The sequence below is a fragment of the Necator americanus genome, chromosome II (genome assembly GCF_031761385.1).
Source record: "Necator americanus strain Aroian chromosome II, whole genome shotgun sequence".
Lineage (NCBI taxonomy): Eukaryota > Metazoa > Nematoda > Chromadorea > Rhabditida > Ancylostomatidae > Necator > Necator americanus.
The window spans coordinates 4,070,492-4,096,658 of record NC_087372.1 but is presented as its reverse complement, the minus strand read 5'-3'; the positions used below and the strand labels follow the sequence as shown (position 1 = coordinate 4,096,658).

General features: G+C 40.4%; 3 protein-coding genes across 4 annotated transcripts; all 3 read left to right on the top strand.

Annotated features, from left to right (window-relative positions):
- Positions 1–1,914: 1,914 nt before the first annotated feature.
- Positions 1,915–2,194, top strand: RB195_016823 (uncharacterized protein; the record flags this gene model as incomplete). Its single annotated transcript, XM_013449853.1, has 2 exons — positions 1,915–2,055; positions 2,120–2,194. 2 exons carry the CDS (start codon positions 1,915–1,917, stop codon positions 2,192–2,194), a joined length of 216 nt encoding a protein of 71 aa, XP_013305307.1.
- Positions 2,195–6,111: 3,917 nt separating this feature from the next.
- RB195_016822 (uncharacterized protein) lies at positions 6,112–8,770 on the top strand (the record flags this gene model as incomplete). 2 transcript variants are annotated; one of them, XM_064183531.1, is made up of 3 exons in its annotated part: positions 6,112–6,252; positions 6,316–6,376; positions 8,535–8,770. In XM_064183531.1, the coding sequence occupies 3 exons, from the start codon at positions 6,112–6,114 to the stop codon at positions 8,768–8,770; spliced, it is 438 nt and encodes a 145-aa protein (XP_064039412.1). The 2 variants fall into 2 exon arrangements, with proteins under 2 accessions (XP_064039412.1, XP_064039413.1); XM_064183532.1 differs by having other exon boundaries at positions 6,232–6,252.
- Positions 8,771–12,314: 3,544 nt separating this feature from the next.
- On the top strand, positions 12,315–14,164 carry RB195_016821 (uncharacterized protein; the record flags this gene model as incomplete). The annotated part of the gene is made up of 3 exons (XM_013449854.2): positions 12,315–12,521; positions 12,577–13,174; positions 14,118–14,164. The coding sequence occupies 3 exons, from the start codon at positions 12,315–12,317 to the stop codon at positions 14,162–14,164; spliced, it is 852 nt and encodes a 283-aa protein (XP_013305308.2).
- Between the last annotated feature and the right edge of the window lie 12,003 nt (positions 14,165–26,167).

Genomic DNA, 26,167 nt, shown 5'->3' with positions numbered 1-26,167 from the left:
CAAAATAGTCACTTCTTCGAATATTGCCCATAATCGACTGTCTTTGAATCTCGGCATGTTGAAACGCCAAGAAAAAACACGGTCTGTTAATCTGGCCCATGAAGTAGCAATATCCAATGGGTACCCAACTGGAGATGATGCTACCCGAGAAGCACGACATCCCTCTCGAAGATCCAGCGTAGTGATGGCCCAGAAACGACCCCTTTCTTTAAACCTTATATACCTGATGATATGAGCAGAGCGGCACGGGGCTGTCTACGAAAAGCGGGTGTACAGAATGACGTGAGGGTTGTGGAAATCCAGCGAACCTCAAGAGTCAGCTGGTACGTAATCATGTGTACGATCGACTCTGCACAACTCCCAGCTGCGTGGTTTGCCTGTATAGCAGAGAGGGTGATTGCATGGTATGAGGAGTAGCGTATCGTGTTACGTACAGGTTGTGCAGTGACGATTCTATAGGGGAAACTGGACGTCCACTGTGTATTAGGGTCAAAGAGCATCTAGATGGACTCGCAAAATCTAAAATATTCACCCCACTTGGAGCACACCGTAGAATATGTCATCCAAACTCCGAAGTAGAGGTAGAAGTTCGTATATTATCCTCGAGTTCGAGATCACAGCAGGCAGAACACTAGAGGCCTTTTGGATAACCGCCAAAAGTCCAAAAGAGTGCATTGCTATCACAAGCGAGTTATCCCCATATCAAGACCTATGCGGGTTTTGATCCACGGGGCGGGCCGTGAGGTCCCTATATAAAACCCTTGTGACTCGGAGTTGTGGTACGTGGTGGTCTGTTGCGTCATCAAGTCTAGCTAACGAGGTAAGTACTAGCCAATGTGTTGCTGTTTGAGTTTGTTTACCGTTTGGATGCTTTCTGTAGGGTGATGAGGCGCTTGAGAGGATAAATCACTAATGGCTTTGAATATTCCAGGCTCTGACGAAGGCGATAACGCCTAAACGTTAGTCGTTGTTTGATGAAGACGATCAATACCAATCTTGGCTACAGCTCAAGAAAACCAATTTAAAACTATGTCACTTCTTCTTTTCTGCAGGGGAATGGAACTGAAATTGAAATAAACTAGTAACGCTTTATCTTTCAAGATTACTGAATGACTCAATTTTAACGTAAGCTCTTTATGGACCAGATGATTATCCCAACAGTCAAATTTTTGAAGGTGATAAACTTAATCACCGCTTTTATCGCAAATTCCCTTTACATGTACTGTACATGTGGTACTGTCTCCACGATATTGGGTAGTTTGCCAAAATCATCAGTGATTCGGTGATTGTTGGTTCAGATCGCACGAAGTCTAAATTTGAGAATGTAGAATGCGCTTTGGAAAATTTATGGTAGAGTAAACAAGAATTCTACAAATTTTCAATTTTTCTGGTTTTCACAGCAGTATTTCCCTTCAAAGTTTGGCCGGAAATATTATAGATCCCTTCAGTTTGCTGATTTATTTACATTTATTTTGATGAACGCGATATGTAAAAATATAATATAAAATATACGGATGTTGTGGTTTATTTAGCTCTAGCAAATGCCTCGAAGCAGATGACACTTAACTTGCTATCACATGTCTCCTTGTAATGCCAATCACTGCTCTGACTCGAATCACTGAGGAGAATCTCATATCCCGCAATGGAATGCTGAACAGAACGAGAAGACATAGTGTGGGCCCTTCACATATATAGGCCTCCACTCATCACTCGTACACTGATTTGATATGCTGAGGTTCTCCAGAGCTTTTTGGCGTCCATGTTTCCCCTAATACCAGGAATATAGTGTGTTAAGGTGTCCGCCCACCTAACTAAGACAAGGGAACAGTTTCACAATGTAGTGACTGAGATGAGTTAGGGACCACTGCAGTCCTTAATTTTCAATCACTCAATGATTTCCTCTTTTCAGAAGATATGCGTCGTTGGGTGATTCTTCTGTTGCTCTTTTTTACTCTTGCTGAAGTAGCCGACTCCTATGTGTTCCCACTTTGCTCCAGGATGTTTGTTAAACCGACGCAATCTAGAAGGAGATGTTTTTCTGCATGCAATGCCTTAGTAATCTATATTTGATGTTCTGATATCATATTTTATCGCCATATGATATTGTCATCACTTCCAGGGGTGCACAACTGGCCGGTGCATGCGACAACGAGGTCGGCCGAAGTGTGGATGTAAAGGATGCAAACCACCCTGAAGCGTCCGAAGACCTTCCCTTCTCTAAAAAAATTCAAAATTTTTGGAATTTGCGCAATTTGAAGCTTCCTTGTATGATTCTGTGCATGATAAAACTTCTCCCAGAATTCATTGCTTGTTCTATGAATTTAGAAATAAAAAAGATCATGCACTGAAGAATCAGTGAGATAATTTGTTTGCTGTGATCATGGTCCTGGTTCCATAAAGTTATGCGACCAATCCTGATGAGAAAAAACATCAAAAGAAAAAAATTCATTGCTAATAAATATTCTGCGGTTAAGTGGCCCTATGTGGCTCAAAACAAGGTACTGAGTTACACTATTGACTGCTAGGGAACACAATACGTTCACAGCATAAATAGTTAGTTGGTCAAATTATCAGCAGTAAAGAGTGTCTGTTGTCTAGCATTGTTTCATGGATCATTGAGTAGTTGAATGAATTCATGTTTTGAACAAGCTGACAGCGAACTGTTCAGGAAATTATCTTATAAACGAAAAAACGGACAATGTCACAGTGCTAAAGCTATTAGTTAATCGTTGTCGTACAGTATTCTCCATAAACGGCTTGTCGCCTAATGGTGGCGTGCAGATGACTCTTAGCGTTGTACTGCAATGAACAGCACAGGTATATCCTCTTGCAGGATCTCCACACCTTCGGTATTCTATGTTCTCGAAGTTGGAAGGCCAGCTAAGGGTGAAGCACTGCTAAGATTCACCACCCTTTTAGCAAAATTTTGCAAGGTAGCTTCTTACTCCAGGACCGACTGCCATAGAAGGCTTAGTATGAGGAAAAGTCTACTTCCAGCATACACTTTTCCTCAATACTCTGCAGATTGGACCCTTCCTTCTCAGATGTGGGACGGTAGATTGACCGGTGAGAGCATCAAATCTCAGGTTGCTTAGGACGTCTTTGATTCTGATCCAAGGCGACACGTGCTCGCCTCAACTCGCCGCAAGGATGGTCTCAGACTTTGTTCTTGATACGCTAGAACAGTGCTTACGGATGTTGCCGTGCATCCTTTTTCGGGGATGCACGGCGCATCAGATTCTACGTGACTGCAGAAGGAGCGACGTACGACAAAAGAATGACGGCACACTCATCATTCCCACAGAAGAGGTTGTGTTGCTAAATGTACGCTTGGTTGGCTTTGTTGAGCACCCAACTCTCGTTCATTCTGTCGATTCTCAGGAGACCCTGTCACCCCTGTCAGGCCTCCGCCTTCTGCGCCAAAAAAAATTGGCATCGTCGACTGCTACTCACCACCATAAGTAGTTGATGAATCAGGAATTAGACGCCCTTTATGGGAAGCTGGAAGGAGTGATCCACAATGTGAAGTCCTTCTACAATATTCTTGTCGGAGACTTTAACGCAAAGCTAGGGAAACCCAAAAGAGAAAAAAAACAGAATCAGAAGATTTAGACTATGGGATCGAAATGATAGCGGTAGTCATTTTTCCGGGCTATCACCCACTCGCATCTTTCATGGAAATTTCTTTTTCATGAAGAATGATTCCCTTTAGTAAACAAGGGGACCACCCAATAGTACAACTCTCGCGGAGATCAACCACACACTCACTAACCAGAAGTTGTGTCTACGTGAAGTCTCAGCAGTATCATCATTTTGCAGTGAAGTTGATCACAATCTCCTTCGTGTGAAAATTTGAGTCGCCCGGGAGATGGACGCTTGTTTTTTTTGCGACGAAGAAAGAAAGAAGTCGTGTTCGACGACTGCATATCGGAAGACTTTCTGCACGAAAAACTTGGATTAGATCTTGAAAACCATCAATGAGCTTCTGGAAAGAAGAAAGACACTGAGGCTTGATCCGAGCAAATCGTACATTGAGCGGTTGGTAGCAAAGCTAGCTCCAGGAAGCTTTGCGGAAACATTTTTCGAAATGCAGGAAGAAGAGGATTATGGAAGCAACAAGAAGAAAGAAAAGTCGAAAAGAAGTACCGCAAGGACCTTCAAGGTTTTACTCGAACTTTCTCTGATCGTCACCTTCTGTGTCAATCCCAGATCCAAGGATGTTGACGTCTTTGATTCCGATCCAAGGCGACACGTGCACGACTCGCCATGAAAACGGTCTCAGACTTTGATCTCAAAACACCACAACAGTGTCCATAGATTCTGACCTATATCCCTTTCTTGGGTCTGCATAGCTTATTAAATTGTACGTAATTGCTCTGCAATAGACCAACAGCGAAAGAGTTATGGTTTACATGCTTGATTCTTATTGATAAAGTTATAAGGAACATTCAAAATGTACCGTTAGATGTGCCCGCAAAAAGGCGGAACATCGAGAAACCGCTGGAATACTGAATGAATGTTAGGAGAAGATTATGCTATCGAGAACGAAGAAGCATTCAGCATCCACGTAGGAAGTGGAGCGATTTTCATGTCCACAATTTCAAATATATAACATAGGATGCATAATTTTTCGTCTGCAAGGGAGGCAGCATAGAAGGACTCACTGGGTTTATTTCACTTGCCTCATCTTGATATGATCTTTTTCTAGCGTATCTTTCACGTGCACCATTCACCTTTCTTTTTCACGTAGACTTCTGACTATAAACCTTCCCTGCACCTACATTGACTCTGTGGACGTGCATCAACAAATCCTCCTTCATTCACCTGATGTCTGTAAATTTTCCTGAATCCACATCTCTAGTATCAAACATCAAAAGGTGTTTATGGACACTGCTACTATGTATTTTTTTCCATACTCATCTTTCCAGAGCTTCTATGATAAATTGAAACAGTTCGTCTAGTGGTAGTTCCTCTTTTGCGTTACTTTTGAACTAGAGAAGACCTTAATTGTTTAGGAATTTTTCAAAAAATGACGATGGACTTCATATCCATGATTGTCAGGAATTTGAAAGAAAAGCTACATAACCTCACATTCAAGCAATTCCACTTCTCAGAAAGCTGCTTATCGGGATTAAAAAAGAACGTAAATCATCATTAAGATCTACAAAAAATTGCCTTTGTTTGGTGGCGGCTTACTCGACTTTTCCGGATATTCGACACAATTCTCTAAACTCGTTGGCGACAAACAGCAGCTGGACAGCGCTACAAAACTTCACTATCACTTATTCGTCTTGTTTGTTTTCCAAGATTCCTAAATGACTCAATTCTAACGTAAGCTCTTTATGGAGGAGACGATTATCCTAACAGTCTATTTTTTGAAGATGATAAACTTAATCACCGCTTTTATCGCAAATTCCCTTCACATGTACCGTACATGTGGTACTGCCTTCACGACCTTGGATAGTTTGCCTCAATCATCTGTGATTTAGTGATTGTTGGATCAGGCACCACAAAATTAGAAAAATCTAGATTTGATGTAGAATGTTCTGAAAAATTTGAGTGAGGGGAAAATAAACGTCTACGAATTTTTAATTTTTCTGAGTTTGATAGCAGTATTTCCCTTCAAAGTTCAGCCTCAGATATTATAGAATCCTTTTAGTTTGTTTATTTCTTTGCATTTCCCTTCGATGAAGGCGATATGTCAGAATATATGGGATGTTGCGGCTTATTTAACCCTAGCAAATCCGTCGAAGACCGCGACGCGTAGCTTGCTATCGTCGCGTTTCCTCGTAATGAAAATCATCGCGTTGACTAGAATCACTTAGAAGAATCTCATCGCTATGGAATACTGAACAGAACGAGAAAATACAATGTGTGGGTCCTGCACATAGGCTTCCACTCATCGCTAGTACATTTCTTATGCTTAGCTAATGTTTTTCTCCGTGACGGGGCTATCTCCAGTGCCTTCCTATGTTCATACGTGAGCCGCAAATTACTGTGACAAAGAAATTGTTCTATAAGTAAATGATTTCAACGATGAGTTCAACACGATAGGGATGATTGTAGCTTGTGATTTTTTATCTTTCAATAATTTCCTCTTTTCAGAAAGAAATGCGTCTCTGGCTAATTATTTTCCTACTATTGTCTGTACTCAGTAATGTAGCTGACTCCTATGTGTTCCCACTTTGCTCTCGGATGTTTGTTAAACCGAAATTATCCAGAAAGAGATGTATGACTGCATGCACTGCTCTAGTAATCTATATTTGGATTTTTAACGTCATCTTTACCCGTTTTATACGTTGTCATTATTTCTAGAGATGCAAAAAAGGAACGTGCAAGAGAATACGAGGCCAGCCGAAGTGTTCATGTAAACGATGTAGGTCGGCACCCTGAGATATAAAAATACGTTTGCTCGGGTAATATTGTGCCTAATGAAGCTTTTTTCTCAAAACATCGTTTCACATTCTTTAAATTTCAAATAAAAAATACAGTGAAGAATCATCAGATGACAAGAGAGATCTGATCGAGAGCATATTAAGGTAGCATCATTTCAGTACTTTTTGAATTCGAAGATCAGAAGATGTTCGAATGCAAAAAGATGCTTATGTGATAGCAAAATTAGTTCCTTTTGATGATCAAGAATTGAAATTCACTTCAACAACGTGAAGTGATAGGTGAAAAAACTTCTCACTTTTAACGTTAAATTACCCCTGGGAGTCATAGCTTTTTTTTGTTGCAAATTTATAACCAATCTAGGACATGAGAATGTTTAACCAGAGAATGAAAGTTTCTAACTCTTCTTCTGGAACATTTCAAATTTTTAATAACTCCATTTTTATGGAATGATTATTCGCGATTTGATTCGCATTGATATGTTGTCGTCAATCATTCTCATAGCATCGCAAATCACCTGAAATTCTCTCTGATCGAAAAGAAATGCGACAAAAAAATTAACTTCAGATTCAAATGGGCAGATAGTTAGTTAGGAATACAAGTAAATAAAGGATAAAGGATAAAGTGCACGGAGTTGATCAATCCCTATGGGGATTCCCCTATCAACTCCGACTTCATTCGAGGTTTATGAGCGAGCGTTCAGCCATACAATGAATGACTTGTGGAGGTAGCCGGTAGCCGATGTCCAAAGTCAGTGTTTTTATGCGCTGCGAAAACGCAAACGATCCGTTCGTCTTTCATTATTTTTGTTGTCTCGATTCAAAATTAGTTGGATGCTCTTAAAGACATCACCTCACGAACCTGAGGTGGTATGGATTTCCGGAAGATGCAGCGCATGCACAAGGCCGGCGCGCTCTGGTCGAATTCCTTGTAGAACATGGAACGCTCGAAGTCGTATCTTCAGGCACGTTTTTACGGCAATTAGGAAGAAATAGACGGAATCACCCTTCTCTGCATAATCCACGACTCCGTGTAGGCATAACCCACCTGAAACCCGCACCATCCCAGATTCGTGGAGTGATGCCTTTATGAAACATCTGTACTGTCACAACTATTATAGGGCAGTTTAAGGAGGTGATTAACGAACACAAAAACCTCGGTTAACAGCTCGGCGACTTCGTATATAAGCCGTAGCTTGTTTATGTTTGTGCTATGGTGAGGAACGCTTGTCTCCCAAACGAAACGTACGTTAATTTCAGAATAGCAAATATATGAATCCTTGCAAGTGCAAGCGTACAGATCAGTATTGATCAGGGCCGCAGATTTCCCGAGAAGAACCACTAAGAGGTGAAATATGAAGATCAAGATCAATATTCTTTATAATAGTGTTTGTTGTTAGGACCTCTAATTTCTCGGAAGTTGGTGGCTTTGGCCTTCGTACCAAATGACGCTCGTTTGCAGCACAACACGTGCACAACGGTAGCGAATAACAACCAAAACCCTCGTAAAAAAACGACGTGGAAGCCGCCGTTTTTTTTACGACAATTTTCTTCGCTTTCGCTGTGTGCCGGTTCCGCAACACGTCAAATTTGTGATACGCTGCTTTTAACCTTCTCATCTACGTCATCGGCAAGGGTTTATATAGAAGACATTCTTTTGTCACTGTTCTCTAGACTATAAGACTTGACGTTTCGTGTGAACTGTCTGTCGACACCGAGGGACTCGAATACCCTAAAGTCAGAGGAACGAAACGGAAAGTTGTTACAAAAGATTTCATGCTTCGTCCAAGTGCTTGACCTTTTTAAGTTAGGATTAGGCCCGCGTGTACAAGTCAATCATTGCCACCTGCACGTGGGGACTCTGTTTTCACTAAACGCAATCAGGCTTTCATGTGTACGCGCTGACACGTACGAGCTACACAGCCTGCACAGCTATATGGGGCAAGATTCTCATATATTGCGAAAAATGTGCTACCGTCCAGTACATTGCTAAGGCTTACAACCCGAAAGGTAATCTGCCTGGAGGGAGCGAGAAGTCTTTTGCAATAACTGTCCTGTTTCGTCACGCTGAACACTCGTACATTGTCGAGCGAAGTCCAGCAAGCCGGCACGTCTAAGATTATGGAATATCCCTGTGTACAGTTGCTATACTGCAAGAAACACGCATCACAAATCCACCCGCCATCAGTGTCGGAGATTACACCACTGTGGCGATGCTAATGTACTGTGGCGATGCTAATGAAGAGGGAGAAAGGGAACGAGGATGTGCGGTGGCTATGAGGAACGACTACAAGAACCTCGTTGAGGAACCTCAACGCCGTCAAGATGCGTCTATGTATGTTAGCGAAATAACACAGTATGCAAACTTCGGGTCGTAAGTGTCCTACCTACCTGAAGTTGAAAGAAGAACAACAAGGTCGGTTTCTATGATGAAGTTGACGTGTTGATGTCTAGGTTACCCAGCTAGCAGGCGATCATTTTCGGAATCGACGCGAAGATGGGTATGGGTCTTGAACAACAGTCTGATGTGCTAGGGAAATAATATTAACCAGCAGAGCGCACGTCGAATAACGGTAACCGCCTGGTTGACTTATGTGAATGGAAGGGTTTCGCCATCGCTTCGACATTCAAGAGGAATGGTTGCCGCCATCAGCATACGTGGCAAAGATAAACCCATTTGACGCCTGAAGGGCAGAGCAAGCGAAAGATGGAAACTCTCAAACTCCGGTCCGCCTACGTTCTAATGAGGAGCATTCCCCACGCGAATATTTGGAAATCTAGAGCTGTTTGGAACGTCGCTTTTGACTCTGACCACCATGCAGTTCTTCTCAGCTTCAGAATACGATTTCACAAAAGAACCCGAGGAGATGTCCCCTGATCAAGATTGACACGGCTCCTTTTGTATCAATATCCAGATATAATTATGTATGTACCACCGCAGTACTAGTGATTTCACCCGGAAGTGGTTTAACTTCGTCGTCTCCATGGTGGCGTCTCCCCATAAGGCCTGGTTCACTTCTTTGTGCCCAGCTATAATATTCACTTGAACACTACCACTTTCTGCTAAATAAATCGCTGGATTAATCGACAGACAACAACTGAACAACGCCTCCACCAACGCTCGCGTTGTGATTCAAATCTCGAAGGAATTAAATCATGACCAAAATTGAATTTAAGTATTGTTAGCTAGTTTGTAAAACTTTATTTTTTCATTTTCGATACGATACGGCTTCAAGCGATCCGGCGCGCTATTTTCTCCAACGAGTTCGATTGGAGCGCGCCAGCCTTGTGCACGAGCCGTATCTTGCGGGACGTTTTTTTTTAACAGCAATTAGGAAGAAATGGACGAAATGACCCTTCCTTCCACAATCTACTATCCCGTATACGAATACTCCAGCTAAAATCCGTACCACCTCGGATTCGCGGGGTGACGCCTTTAACCCCATTTTGATTACAGTGAATTCAAAAATTTGTTATTACAAGCGACATTTCATGGATTTATTCTCATGTGTTCCCAAACTCTATTTCCTAAGACTATTTCGCAAACTACAGCGATATCTACAGAAATGAAAAGTGCATCATTCCGTTCTTTCCCACTCTTCAATCCGGAACAATGCCTAGTTGGTGGAGAACAATAGCCACGGAACTGGCTGGCTATGAGAAAACCTCGAAAATTTCATAAGAGAAGTTCAACATGAATTTACTGCAATTTTTACTACTATTTTTAGACGGATGTGTTTTTTCTTCTTGGTGCACCATTCGTGAATGTGAATGAATGAATAAATAAATAAATAAATAAATAAATTTTTACGTCAGTTGTATACATGGTAGATTCACACACCAAAAACTGCCTTTTTATTCCTTTAATAAAAAAGTTAGGGTCTTTTTGAGTTCCTAATTAGTGATTATAAAAAAACCTGTATTAGCTATAGCTACGAAACCAATAAATATGCTCTAAAAGTGAAAAAAATAATGTGACTCATTTCAGCTCGTTTTCCCTTTTCCTTTAATTTTGATCTGACATAGATAAAGCAAATAGAAACAACAAATTTCTTTTTTTACAAAAACGTTGAGCTACAAAGCCAAGTGCTCCTAGCGTCTGATACCTAATGGATTTTTCCCGAAGAAGTCTGATGAGGGGACATGCGAAAACTGTTCTCTGCCAAGAGAAAGTAGCCAACACAGAAGAGAACGTTCCTTGTAGTTGTGTTGTTTTATCATGGAGAAGTGATGCATAAAAAATGTACAGACATCAAAATTCCCATAAATATTTGCTTCAATCTCGTCAATCTCGGGAAAGATTTTGCTCACAAATTTTTTCCACATCTAACCATCTATCTACCTTGAAACGTCGTCTTTTAAATAGAAGTCGTTCTATTTGGATAATATTTCTGAGGAATGAGTTATTCTACGAAAAAGAAAACTTTCAGGTGTCAGAGAAAAACTTCGACGACCTAACGAGGATTAACTCCATGGGAAAGCTTGAAGCAGGATCGTTTTCGAAGGAAAATTTTCCAGTTCAAAAAGAGTTTCTCTTCAGAATTCTATTAGAGTCGGGTGGAGTCCGTAGCCACTTTTTTTTCTAATGAAGCTATCATTTGGAATGCCGAATCTCGATTTCAAATCGTTCTCGTCGCATTTAATCGGCGATTTATAGCCTGCTTCATGCACGGCTTTAAGTGACAGTTTTCTGTACACTTATACAAAATAATTGTAGGATTGCAACACGAATTAGTCGCGAATCTTCTAGAATTTCCCGTCACATAAGAAACCTTGTAGTACCGTACTGAATAGGCCTAGCGTCCGTCAGTCCATGCGCATTCGCATGTACGTATACGGTCGATTCGATGCGGGGTCAGGCGTCCAAAAACGTTGAACAGCAAAAACTGACGTCCGAGCGTTACGCCCCTGACTCCCGTATAAAAGATCGAATCCACGCTCGTAAGGTATCATCAGCTCATCATCATCCCAGCCTTTATCACCTATGGTTCGGTATCAGACGCACATCCGTACTCGATTCACAACGATCCGATTTTGTTCAACAACACCTGTCCAGGATCGCTCCAAGCTATCTGTCGTTTTTATTTCGTGGATTACTTCCATGTAGGGTCGAGCAGATCTGATTCTCGTGATCTAACTAGATCGATTTATCCACTTCGGCACATGCGTTTATCTTCATTTTTCCGATGGGAAGTTTTTTTTATTGACGGTCCTTCCTCAATTTCATCTACAGTTGAGAAAAATACATCAGTACTTTGACACTTGTACCAATGCGTTGTACTTGATTGAAACATGCATTACTTAAATTTTTTTTCAATTTTCGTTTCTTTAAGCGTCTACTGTAAGAGATCTACACAAACGGTATTTCTTTACCAAGATTTCGATTATATTTGTGAACACACTACTCCAGCATCTAAATCCACAAACATTTAGATTTTTACCTAAGAAAAAATTAATGTTGTACTACCTTTTGCTTTCCGAACCTGAGCTGAATTCCATAAGTAAAAACGATGGACACCTCTCGTTTATACAAATGGAAAATCAGATGATGGTCCGCAATTGCGGACGATGCCCGTATAACGGAATAAAGCTCTTCTCGGCCGTCAAAAATGTCTGGAGATTCTGCAAGAAAGAACAAATTTCTTCGATTTTTTCTCGCATATTCCCTCTACTAATTATATTTTCGGCTATAAAAGTTTGTCTTCACATCTTATATATCCTATAGCAAAATTTAGAATAACTGTGGTTTTAAACTTCCGAAAATGGCGTTCCTAACAGGAGCCGAACTGAGGGATATTTAATTTCATCTGTATACCTGAGAAATCCGGTATCTCAGCAGTCGTCAAATTGTTTGTAACCTTGCCAGTCATGCAATTCTGTAACGAAGAATCGCGCAAACTTTCGCTTTTTCCTTTTCCAGGTATGGATGACAAGTTGAAACTGTTAGAGGCCGAACAAGTAAAGAAGTTTGCCTTCTTCGGCGTAGCTGTTTCAACTGTCGCCACTCTCACCGCAATCGTCGCCGTCCCCATGCTCTGCATGTATATGCAAAACATCCAATCTGGCCTACAGGACGAGATCAACTTCTGTCGAACGCGTGCGGTTTCGTTGAGAGGGGAATACGTCAAAGTTAGTGAGGCTGTTTAAAGAACAGGTCCAGTAAGCTGAATGTTCAAAATTCCAGCTCGAGTCCGAGACGAAGACTGAAACTCGTGAGAAGCGACAGACATACCAGTGCTGTTCGTGTGGAATGGGGCCAGCAGGACCTGTAGGAAATCCCGGACAAGACGGAGCACCAGGAAACGATGGGCGACCTGGAGCGCCAGGAGCACCTGGACCAGATGCTCCAAGTGACTACGTTGCTCCGAGACCAGAGGACTTCTGCTTCGAATGTCCTCCCGGACCAGCAGGAGCACCTGGAGAACCAGGCCCCAAGGGACCTCCCGGCACTCCAGGAGCCCCCGGCGAACAAGGACCACACGGTCGACCAGGAGCTCCTGGAGCGCCTGGACCACAAGGACCTATTGGAGAACCTGGAAACGACGGCTTACCCGGGAAACCAGGTTCTCCTGGACAAGTACGCACTGTACCTTCGCCACCTGGACCACCTGGACTGCCGGGAGAGCAGGGACCTCAAGGACCTCCTGGAGAGGATGGACGCCCGGGAAATCCCGGACAAGCAGGGCCACCTGGACCACAGGGAGATCCAGGACAGGACGGAACTCCTGGCAATCCTGGAGCACCTGGAGAACCAGGTCCACCAGGAGAGGACGGAACTAAGGGTAGGTGGTCATATTTGCTTAGGTGGTGCGTAGGTGTTGAGCGCATAAGCGATATGGTTGTATAGTTCAACTTTTTTCGCTAATTAGTTCCTCATTTCATTTCTTTACCAGGGCCTTATGTTCCAGTACGAACTACAAAATGAGGTAGAGGGTAAAAATCCATTCTACACAACGAATCTTTTCAGTACAAAAAAAAAGAGAAAACTCGCCCTACATTTAATTTACTTATAATTAAATTAGGAATTCTCATTAGGTCTTTAAGATGCGCGCTAATTGTAGTGAATTCACTAGGATTCACCTACTAACCCACGTCCCAAACATGTTAATCGAGTTCGATTTTGCAGAATTTTCTAATCCGTAGTAACTCTAACAGTATTTTCATTTTTCTAATTCTTCTATAGTTATTGAATTAAGAAGATTTAAGATTAAGAGAGTTTAGAATATTTTCCAAGTAATATCTGTTCGAAAACGGGGGATTTTTTTCCTGGCAATTTTTTTTTCTGCTTTGGCAGAAGAGAACCTTGAAAAACGAGAGATTTCACACAGTACCGATTTTTGGCGTCTTCCCCCGTCTTCTTCGCCACAATATCCCGAAACTGAAAGTACGCGGCAATCAAAATAACGCACCACAATCGTTTTTTCCCCCTCCCCCACAGACACAAACGCCATTTTCTGTTTGAAAATGCAGTCCATCGTGAAACATGATGAAATTCTTCGACCAGCTGAGAGACTAAAACTGGGTTGCACAGCTCGATCCGGGCGAGAGTAGCGACGAAAAACGCTGCAATCAGCCACCGTATCACTCGGATTCATCCTATCACTCATTCATTTTAAAGTTCTTTACCCCGCCACGGACCGCTAGACGCGCAATCGTTCAAAGTACTGTAGTACAGAATCGATTTCTTTCTAAATTCAACAAAAATTTAAATTACCTCTTATTTAGGTGGATGCGATCATTGTCCAATTCCTCGAACTGCTCCAGGATATTAATCAACGGAATGTACATAACTATTTTATTAAGCTGTTTTGTGCTGAAGTGGCTGGTTGCAATAAAAATTTACTTCATCCTTTTTTTCTCTTTCCACATTAAAACAACTAATGATGTCCTGAAATATCGAAATGCTGTGAAAAGCATAAAAACGACATTTTTAAATGAATTTAACGAGGAAACTCTGCTTTTTCGTAGTTGTGCCTGAAGAAGGGGAGAGAATTTCCACATTCCCTTGAAAACGTGGAAAATTGACGCGTTTAAAGCGTAGTTCGATGATTTTCAAAAAAAAAAATACTTGCCCTATCAAAGACTTCATTGTGATAGTAGTAAAATAGTAGTAAAATATCTGAGTAAAACGTAAAAGTAAAATACACAAGTGCCTACGAACATATAATCACTGCACGTGTTTTCCACCAAAAAAATGTCAGCGCACGTTCGGCTCCTTATTATTCGCACGGAATTAATGTGTATAGATGCGGATCGTACATTTATGAGGGAACTGTTCCGAATGACAAGTGAATCAAATAATTTTAGCGAAGAAAATGTATCCTGAATAAATTTTGTGTTAAAATAAATACAGTGCGGTAGTGTCATCTTTAGAGAATTACAAGTAAAAAGGAAAATAAATTAGTAAGAGAACAAATAGGAGAACAAATAAAAATTACTAAATTAATTTAGTCATACTTGAAATTCATTACAAACTTATAGGCAGAAGAAACTCGGATAATGATTAGCATTGCTTACACGCGTTGTTGGTGATTTAGAATAAAAAGGGACAGCAAATCTGTTAAGAACTACATAGTAGGTGCTTCGCCAAAAAAAAAAAAAAAACTACTTTCCTACAAAATCTCATACGTATAGTTTCAGTCTGACAAATTGCGCAGCGGAGAAAAAGTTCTGAAAAATGTATCTAGTGAATACGTAGATATCCACGATAGAAACATTTAAAAAAATAGCAAGTTAAACACTATATACTGAAGTTTCATTTTCTCCAATATGAGCGGGTGTAGCGCAGTCGATAAGAGATCCTGCTGTGATTACACGATCGATCGATGTTTCAAAACCGGCCCGGTGCTAACCGAGCCTTTCACTACTCTGAAATCGATAAATTGAAACCAGACTTGTCTGGGAGGTATAAAAGATTGACTCGATACATCGGCTAGCCCCCGAAGTCATTAGGCTATAAGATAGACACGCGTTCGTTAACCTCAAACTATTCTGCATTGAAGTGGACGCAGTGGCACATCCCAAGCGGATTGATTAACGCCAAATACTGTATACTTAATATTTTATGTCATACTATATCAGTTTCGGTCCAGTTTGTGTTTGTCTAATCCTCTATACTTGGAAGGCAATTGTTGAGCAATGACAAGAGGTTTTCACAGTGTCGATGGTTAGTCCGGAAGGATAAGAAACTGTCCGCCAGCCAAGTTTTTTATCGCCCGATGCTAACCAAGTTTTCTATCCTTCCGGACTCAACAAGCTGCTATCAGACTCATATAAGAGGTAAAGAGCACTTATCGGTGGCGGGGACATCGTTACTAGTTACTACTAGCGGCGCAGCTTTAAAAACTGGTGGTCCGCTAACATCACGATTTTGCGGCTATCAAGGTGAGCGCTATGGTGGTCTGCTTTTCTGACGTTGCCTTTGAATAATCTGTTTGCTAAGTCATATCTTGTGGGTTGACGAGGCGTTTGAGAGAGTTGATCACAACGCTGAAACGTTAGCCAGAACAAGGATCAATAACAATCTTGGTTCTACTCAAAAAGTAGTACACAATCAAACTCTACAATGCCAAGATTCAAAGAAGGTTGAACTTGGGACCTACTTATCTGATACATCTGATACCTCGGTTGGTAATGGCAGATCCTTTCACAGTCGTGACCATAGAACATCCAAAATAGAGGAGCAAGATCTAGTGCACTCTTGCTTTAGAATGTTTAGGCAGAGATCAGTCGAATAACGAACAATCTGGAAGAGTTGCACTCTCGCGCAGTTGGCACATCTCCTGTACAAAAATGGAAGAGTTGTGTTTTGCCGAGTGCCGAGTTCAGACAAAGAAGTTTGGACAGTATTGAAGCAGTCTAACAGTGTTTAATCCTCATTCAGAGCATTCTCGTGCATCGATGCTCCTAACATCAGCGTTCCATTTCACCATTTCAGTTTGTACTCGATCTTAACGTGTTAACTTATCTTTGTCTTAACTTATCCTCTCGTTACTCTGTACTCACTTATATTTATTACGTGTTTATGTTAGCACTGTATTTAGTACTGTATTACTGTACTGTACTGTATCCGTGCAGTTTCAATAAGGTTTAATCACTCAAGTTTGAGGCATTCTTGCGTGGGTAAATCGTTTACATGTTCCAAAACCTCTACGTTTCTGAATTGATGCCGGACGTATTGGTGCATCCTAAGGATTCGTCAACAGCAAGTACTCCATTTTTTTGTCTTCCCTACCACTAAGGGCGGGTGTAGTGTAGCGGTTAGAGGTTCCTCCCCCTGCACGATCAGAGGTTCGAATCCGCCCTAGTGCTCACCAAGCCTTTCATCTCTCCGGGATCTGTAAATCGGTACCAGACTTGTCTGGAAGGACAAAAACACTGACTTGACACATCGGCTAGCCACTGCAAGTCACTGTATGGGCCAGTTACACGTTCGTGAACCCCAAACGATTCTGAATCGAAGTGAACGTGGGTGCGCATTCCAAGCGGATTGATTAACGCCAGGAACTTTATCCTTTATCCTTATCCTACCACTAATGTTATGTAGCTGAAAACGTGAATGACTATAGTTCCTAAGGATTTCTGTTCCACAAAAATCTAAGCGACAAGAACAGAAAGAAAAAAAACTAGGGCAGTGATATCAAGCAAAAAAAAGAGGAGAAACGTCCTAACTTTACCAACTCTTAAGTGCCCCAATCTTATTCGCAGCTCCGTTAATGAGCTGCCTGATCAATGTATGCAGGATCAGTGCACATAAACAATAAGTAACTCCGTATCTGATGAAAAATATGACCTATTGATTGTTTCTAAAGAATCTCTATACATTTTGCACAAACTATGGAGTAGGTGCAGTTATTGAAACCATTTGAAAGTCTCTTTAAAGTCTCTGGCGTATAAATCCACTTGGGATGCGCCGACTCCTTTTACTGTAATTCCTATTCGTTTTGGAACCCGTGTTGGCCTATACAATGACTTACAGGGGCTAACCGGTGTGTCAAGTCAATGTTTTTATCCTCGCAAACAGATCTAGTAGCAATTTAGCGACGTAGAAAGGATGAAAGGTTTAGTTGGTACTGAGGCGGTTTCGAACCATCGACGATGCGGCTAAAGCGAACCTCTCATCGATTGCGCTATACCTGCCTCTCGAAAGCTATCCTCCAAAACCTTTGAGTGCCCAAAAATACGTGATTATAGGTGGATACGAGAATTATTCATATCATACACTTCACTTTTCAATTCTTCTACCTGTTTTATTGTTTTTACCAATAAAAATGGGGTTTACTAAAAGTTTCAGGAGAATTAAAAAATCTCCTAATATCAAAAATTGCCAAATTTTGGCAAAATTTAATTTCATTCAATCTAAACATCAATCTGCAATCAGATGCGGCTTACGTAAAGAAGTTTTTTCTTTGAAGAAAAGAAAATGCTTTACGGAAGCTGCATCTGAAAAGAAAGAAAAAAAAGAAGAAAAAGAAGATGCTCTCCCCATTACCCCACATGATATCTCACTCTTACCAACTTCAAACTTGAACTATGCTTCAAAATTGATAAATTTCAGAGCGAGCGACTCTTTTTTTTTCGAAAGCGAATAAATCTCGAATCTCGCAGTTTCCGCACATACAACTTGCGAATTTCAAACGAACTGAAATCGAATAGAGGCCACACATGCGGTTGTCTTTTTCTATAAAACTTTCGAACTTTCAAAGCAACATTGCGATTTTCTCGATTTTTCATAGCTTATGACGGTGATTTTGAATCGGCAGTTGAACAATGACTGGAACGGATTGAAGCTAGAAATTCGAGTTTCTCGTCGCTATTTTCCCGGGTACAATGGACAACCAGAACATTCCGTTCGCTAATTTGCAAACGGGTGAAAGTACGAGAAATTTTGATGCAGGGATTTGATTTGCGTTAACGGCACGAACATCGGGGTAGGCGCCCTTCATCACAGAAAATGCGATCGAGACCGTAAAATGATGCACTTCGCGTTCAGATAGATGGCAAGGTCATCGAACGCGTGTCACTTGTCAATTTTTTTTCTGTTTGCCAGTTATGCAACCTCTTTTGCGGTGACTTATGGAAATTATCCGCAATGGAATCCCGTTAAACACTGAATTTAAAGAATTAAAATGGAAGAAATCCGCAAAGTTGTACATTTTGACGACCTTGAAGTCATTCCTTCTCCGGATCAGTGGTGCTAAACAAATTTTCCAAGAAAAAAAAGTAAGCAACCAAGTGAAACGTATATTTATTCACCCTCCCTAGCTTTTTTTTCTTCATTTTCTTTTTTCTTTCTTTGGTTTCTGGGTTTGTACTCTTCCTTCCTTTAGTTTCCGGGTTTTATACTCGTCTTTTACTTCATTTTGCGTCATTTCACCTTTCTTTCGAGAAATAATAACTTTGCTGAGAAAAGCAACCTAATTTTGGTTAAAAAAAAACAGAAAGAACAGCTCAATTTTATTGTAAAGTATTAACTTATTAGCAAAACCTAATTTCCTTGAATTAGCAGGTTCACATTACAGCTGAACATTCCTTCTAATACACGTAATTATTCTAAAAAAGAAAACTAATTAGCATAGATATAATTAGAAATATAATTAGAATTATAAGCGTAATTGTCCTGAAAAAGAAATTTATACTAATCGTAAAAAAGGTGGATTTTGCCACAGCATGCCACAGAAAGATTTTTTTTCCAAAACTCACCACTTTTTATTTGTAACGAGAAAAAATGGCACTACGCTCTGATCTACTTTTAAAGGGCGATCTCAGGTACAGTGCTAGCACAAATTGCAACATTTGTGGAACTGCCACCTTCTTGGTGGCCTTTGAATCTACAAGGAATTAGAAATTCATCGTTTTTTGAAAATATCAACTTCTTTTCAATGCATACTAAAAAAACTGCATGCTAAAAAAAAGCTCAAACACTACTTTCCACGCCAACATAAAATTAAATACAAAGTCGAAATTTACAAAAAAATGTAAGCAATTAAGTAAAAAATAGTAATTAAGTACATATAGATTGAAGATATCCTGAAAAGATATGAGACCAATATTCTTATAGATAATCGTTCCACGTACATCCTCGGGCAGCTATAAAGGACAGTGTTTGACGTCAATCAATCCGCTTGGGATGCGCCATCGCGTTCATTTCAATTCAGAATCGTTTGAGGTTTATAAATGCGTAACTTGCCTGTACAATAACTTGCAAAGACTATTTCCAGTGTTTTTATCCTCCAGGACAAGTTTTTTTTCACCAATGTATCGACCCGGGAGGATAAAAGGCTTGTTTCTCAAATGGAGGAAGCGAACCTCGGAATCAATCGGATTTCATCCAAACTGGAACCGACTGCGCAATCGTTTCGTTTAGATCCTAGATAAAGCTACATGATATCAAAATCTTCAGTTTTTCCAATGTTGATTTTTTTCTAGGAATTGAATTTGCTTGCGAAAATTTGGGTGTAGTCTTTTGAGATGAAATTGTCGATAAAATTTCCTTTTTTTTCAATTTTCAAAAGAATTTTCGGACGCTTAATTAGTTCACACATAATTAACTAAAAATAAAAATTAACTAATCAACAAAGTAACAAATAATCATAATAGTAGTATAATTAACACAAAAATCCTTACCATAAACTAACATGCGTTTCATATGAGATTGAACAATGGAAATAAGAGAAATGACGTATCCATTCTTCTATCGATCATTGAACTCACCTATTAAGGTTCTTTTCAGGAGGAATCCGAACCAGAGAAGAGCAGAAAGAGAGGAAAACGTCCGGATATGTGAAATTTATAGAAATTTTAAGTTAAAATGCAAAATATTGCTCTAAAGACAGAGACTATGGTGACATAAACCTTTTTTCACAAAATACAGCTAGGTATACATCCATGCATGCAGGCGGAAAGTGAGATATACGTCGGATACAGAGATCAGAACGATGTAGAGTACTGTAGCGGCTGGAACCTAAGTCAAAAATTATATACACCTACACAGCGGTGCAGGAATTCAGTCTGTTCCAGGGAATAAATTCAAACATATAGAGTTAAACTATATTATTGTTTTAATTTTGACAACGACAACCGTAAGAGTCGTGGATAAATCCTTCTTGGTGATCGTGTGAAAGATCGAAGCGTTGCGATCAATCAATGGCAGTGAGACTCACTGCTGGATGCGACGAGTACTCATTACAAAGCGTCGGTGGCATTGAAAAGAGAGTTTTTCCGAATTTTCTTTCAAATTCATCCACTATATCCAGTAATGTCTCTTATCCACACTTTTCTTAGCTTTCCTCATTAAGAAAAGTTTTATTATTACTTGTTTCCGACAATTAATTTCCCTCAGAATTTTTTCCATTCTTTTTTCTTCCCTCTATTCGTTCTATTTATTTGCGGATAAAAATTTCTCATTTCGATTTCTGAGTCGTCTGAGCTGGAGCTCTATTACTCTCATTTCTTTCATGTTCTATGCCCCATTTTTTGGTAATGCTTCTTTTCCGCCTTGTTTTTTTTTATTTTCTTATTTATTTCTAATTTCTTTTTAATTTGTTCGAAATCTCATCCTGTATTGTCCAGCAACAACTATAACGATATGATACCTGTTTTTTTGAAGAATGGATTTGCTGCGCGGATTGGCATAAAGCTATGAGCATGAAGAAAAATTAATCATTTCGTTTTCCTGAGAATTATTTCGAAGGCAACATTTTGTGACTATCAAAAAGCGCTTAATGCCTCATAAATTGATGTCATAAAACTCTTCCCATTCCTCAGCAACCGACAATTTCCTGAATCCAAGGCATTCCTTAGAGCCTTGCAGGGTTTTGTCATTAGAGAAAAAAATCTCAAGGTAGTGCTTATGGGAAAAATGATGTAAATTTGCTTATTTTCTAAGCTTTAATGATCTTGCGTCTCTTTTTCCTTCTTTTTCTTCTTTTTTTGGATATATACATACCTGCAGTTCGTTCTCTCAATTAGGCATATTAGGATTCCATAGTATCCAGAGAAATTTTCCTTAAAACTTGTGGCACAGAGGATAAGAAAATTCCGGAGAAACCAAAATGAAAATTCCACAAGTGAGTTTTATGACTGAATTTACGGCAACGGATGGATTTAAAGGCATCACCCCACGAATCTGAGGTGGTACGGATTTCAGGTGGAGTATTCGTATACGGGATAGCAGATAGGAGAGGGGGGATGATTCCGTTCATTTCTTCCTAATCGCCGCAGAAAACGGCCCGGAAGACGCCGCACAAGGCTGGCGCGCTCCAGTCGAACTCCTTGTAAAAAATAGTGCGCCAGAACGCCGAAGCCGTATCTTCCGGGCCGTTTTTACGGCAAGAATTAGGAAGAAATGGACGGAATCACCTCCCTCGCCTTAATCTACGATCCCGTATACGAAAACTCCACCTGAAATCCGTACCAACTCAGATTCGTGGAGTGATGCCTTTAAAGCTTGTAAAGGTTTGAAGGATGGGTTAAAGGATAAACTTATATTTTTCTTTGGAATCAGACGACTCAGATTTAGGGATATTTTATATGGGCGTGCATGCTTTGTTGGGAAAATTTCGAGGCTAACTACAAACCCTGATAATGTTGAGGTGAAACGAGTCGCATAAACTTCCCTCTACATTCTCTTCGAAGTGAAATTAAGAAAATGCATCAAGAGTGTCTTCATTTAACGGAGTACATCAAACGAACGCATTCGAGTGCATTCATTTGAAACCACGTATGATTGACTTGGGAAAGTGTTAACGAGAAGCAGGTTTTAGAAGAGAACGTAAGCGTAAATGACCTCCTGGAAAAAAAAGAGAAACCTGGCATTTCGCCATCGTAAACGTGCCACAATCATCTTACAACCGTTTTTATTTCCCTGCTGATCTTGTAACCTAATGTCTTCTTTTATAGACGACATAAAACGTATGTTTTCTGGAAACGATACAGAAGTTTGAAGCCAAAACACAATTTAATGTAAAAGCGTAAAATTTAACATACAAATTACGTTAAAATAGACTACTTTACTACCTGAATAGGAAGTTTGTTTTATTCAGAAATGCATAGAAAATAATGTTGGATAAGGTACATTTTTTCTCTAAGTAATACAGTCTTCAATTTTTCCCAGTGGACGCGAAAAAATAGTGCCTCCTTGTAATTATGTGCGACCTCAAAACACATAAACAGTTCTGAGTGTTGAAAAGTGAGCCAGAATCACATAGTGCATCTGTTCACAGCTTATAATCTGTATGATTTCTGGAAAGGCGATTTTTTTTAGGAGTTTTAGGCTTTCTTCTACAACTTCAGCATATTCTCACGGTAAAATCCTCGATCTTGCTTGTTTCCGTCTTTCTCAATGGGAAAATGAAATCATTTTGCTGCCCAAAGACTTCCAGGATAACATCGAGGATGGTCATCCATGGCTGGGACCTGTATAGCCTTTTAGACTTTTTGCAGTCTTGCATTTTGAAATTATTAGTTATGATTTGTTCTGAGACCAAGAGTAGCAAATAATTATTCGGGTCTCCTATAATAATAGCTCACATGAGGTCGACGAAATTGGCAATAATTAAAGATCAAAAACATCAAAAAAAAGAAAGAGCAAAGAAGAAAAGAAGAGAAAAAGAGAAAAAGAACATTGTACGATGGAACCACATGAGAAGTGTGGATAGTGCTAGTGAAATGGAAATGTTCTGATACAAAAAATGCAAAGAATTCACAAATTTATTCTAAGAAAGAAGAAAGAAGAATGAAGGAGTTTTCTTTTTATGTTTACGTTGACGAGCGACCTTTATGCAAGTGATTTGATTACGTACTGCGAAGTACAGTGCGCCGATACGAAAGGCTGTTGGTACGAAACACGAATAGATTGTTGAAACATCATCGAGTATTCACATTTAGTTTCCCATTTTTTAAATAGACTACAAGTAGATATCACTTTCTTGCTGTATCCTAACGTTTCCTGGTTGTAAATCCAGTGGTGCAATCCATTTGGAATGCAGAAGAACAAGAGAAGGTCCCGCACCGCGATCGCTACCACATATATTGCGTTGTTTCGAGCGCTGTCGCCTATGCACCAGTACCAGGCTTCAGGTCGTTTTGACCTGATTATGGCAGCACTGTGAGGTCTAACTGGAACGAAAATGAATCCACAAGGTCTTCGCATGCTTGTCATCTTATGTGTCTTGTTGCTAATAATGCTGAGAATGCCTTGAGGCCGCTGATTGCTACCTGCTCACAGTGTAATAAGGCATTTGAGTACACGCTCTGGGCACGTACGAGCTATATAATTTGCATGGTTATGTGGCAGAAGTTACTCAAATATTGTGAAAACGTGCTAACATCAGTATCGTTCAGATACAGTACCATAGCGTGGCACAAATGGATCACATTCCCACAGGGAGTGTGGTATCTTTGGTAACAACGATCCGTTTCGTTACGCTAAACTGCCGGACATTGTTGTCCTAAGGTATTTGAGTCACTCAATGTCGGGTGGCTGTGGCGCATTCGGTTAGAGGTCCGTTGTAGCAATATGGTCGCCCTAGTGCAAACCAAGCCTTTCATCCCTCCGGGGTCGGTGAATTGGTACCAGACTTGTCTGGGAGGATAGAAACACTGACTTGATGATCGGCTGGCCCCCGCAAGTCATTAGGCCAACACGCGTTCCAAAACCTCAACGATTACGAATTCGAGTAAAACGCGTTGGTGCATCCCAAGTGGATTGATACGCCAGTGACTTTATCCTTTATCCTTTTAATGTCGGTAGCACAAATTTCGCAGGATATCGAACAGTGACAAGTGGATGGATTCTGTGCGAGCTCTTTTTGTAGATCGAGCAAGTTGGGTAGAGCTGTGTTCAAGGACGACACGCCTCAGCGAAGATGCATGCAACAGCGTCAGGCAATAGTACTGCCGATTAGGTCAGGGAAGTCATGACTTTATACATTAGTCAGACACGTTCACATACCTCAGACGATTCTGAATGAAGTTGAACGCGAAGGCACATCTCTGTATGAAACGATCAGCGCCGTGCAATCCATCTCTTCAAACATTAATGCCTAGTTACTCAGAATTAACCGAAAGGCCACAATAGTTCATTCAGAGGAGGGAGCGCTCACAAAAGGTTGACGGCAGACGGATCATAAAACACACATTGTTAGTCATAAGGAACCCCACCACCTACCAATGATTTTGTACTAAGTTAGTCACAGCAGTACTTTTGTATTTCACACCATATTCATTTTCTGAAATGAATACACTCTCTTAATCTTGGTGAAAAATCTATGCGGTATTCTGTGCTGCAGTCAGTTTGAAACGACTCGAAGCTGAATGCTGTTAGGGGAGCGGCTTCACTCAAAGTAAACAAGAAGAAAGTAAATAAAATAAGATTTGAGGTGGAACCATCGTTTACTTTACTAGAACTAGAGCTGTGAGCACTGACCTTCAGGTCATTTTCACACCAACTACGGTGAGCCTATCGCACACATCTATGGTTTAAGACGTCTTCTTAAATTCTTCACTCGAATCTTTTGTCAACAATCACGGCTGTTCGGGACTGTACAAACGGCATGCGAATACGAGAAAAAAACCTTCAGGATGCACAAGGCTCCACGGGTTATATGTTCATTTCATATTTCTGCTATCTTGTTATGCCGACGAGGTTTGGGTGCTTGAGAATGAAGCACGATGAGAAGCATGATGGAAATGAGTTTGAAAGAGAGTGTACGATTTTACAGAAAAGAGAAAGAAATATGTGCTAGGAAGGCATCGGAAGCATTCTGGATTTCCGTCCGGATTCCAGTTACGAATAACAAAAATGAGCGCTTAACAATTACAAATCACTTCGTTTCGTTCGTGGCGCTCTGTGAGCTTGTGGTTGTCCCGCATGCAGTTCCTTAACGTTAACAAGACATCAGTACTCAAGAATACTGCATAGTGCGTAGATCTCATTCGCCTTGGCGACAATCTCTAAGAACGCGGTGGCTCAGCAGTCCCGGTAATCGGTAAGACTGGTCAGTTTGCTTTCCTTTTGGAGGTCTTACGTGGCGTACTTAGAACCATATCGAGCCTTGGCAAGGAGAAAGGAGGGCTTTGATGAGATAACATGACAAAGCATGACAGCAAAGACCTCGAACGGTTTTTAGGCGTTTGATAAAGAAGAAGTTGTCGAATAATAAATAATAAAGTTTCATTAAAACCTCGTTGGCATAGCAAGAATTTATAAATACAATTCCCAATGCTGGGGTCTGAAGAAGAGATTCATTCTTCGGTTATATTTGCTCAAACTGTATTGATTTGAATTTACATGCTATAATTTCGGTAATCGGTCTTTAGTTGTAGCTATTTATTCCATTTTTGTTCTCTTGGTTAAGATGCACCTTTTTAATCCACGATTAGCACAAACGAGCAATAGCGATTCTGTGAGTTGTGATCCTGTGAGTGACTGAGAGTTATTATGATGACCTATGGTGAGACTGACGTTAATGTTCCGTAAAATGAGATTCAACTGATCGGCAGCACATCATGGTAAGTGCGTTATTTTGCAAGAAATTACGTAAGAAAAATTTCGTTTAAACTGTTGCAGTTTTTATTCGTGACGGCCTTTTCATCGATTTCTGCATCATTTTTTATGCAAAAAAAGTATCGCCGTAGAAGTTACGCCCACATCTTCCGTCTCGCAAAATTGTTTGCCTATAAAAGTGGCAGCTAACAAGAACAGAAGAACAGTCAGTTCATCTTCACTATCCTTCCGTCTGACGTTGAGTCGTTTTTGACATAGGCACGGAACA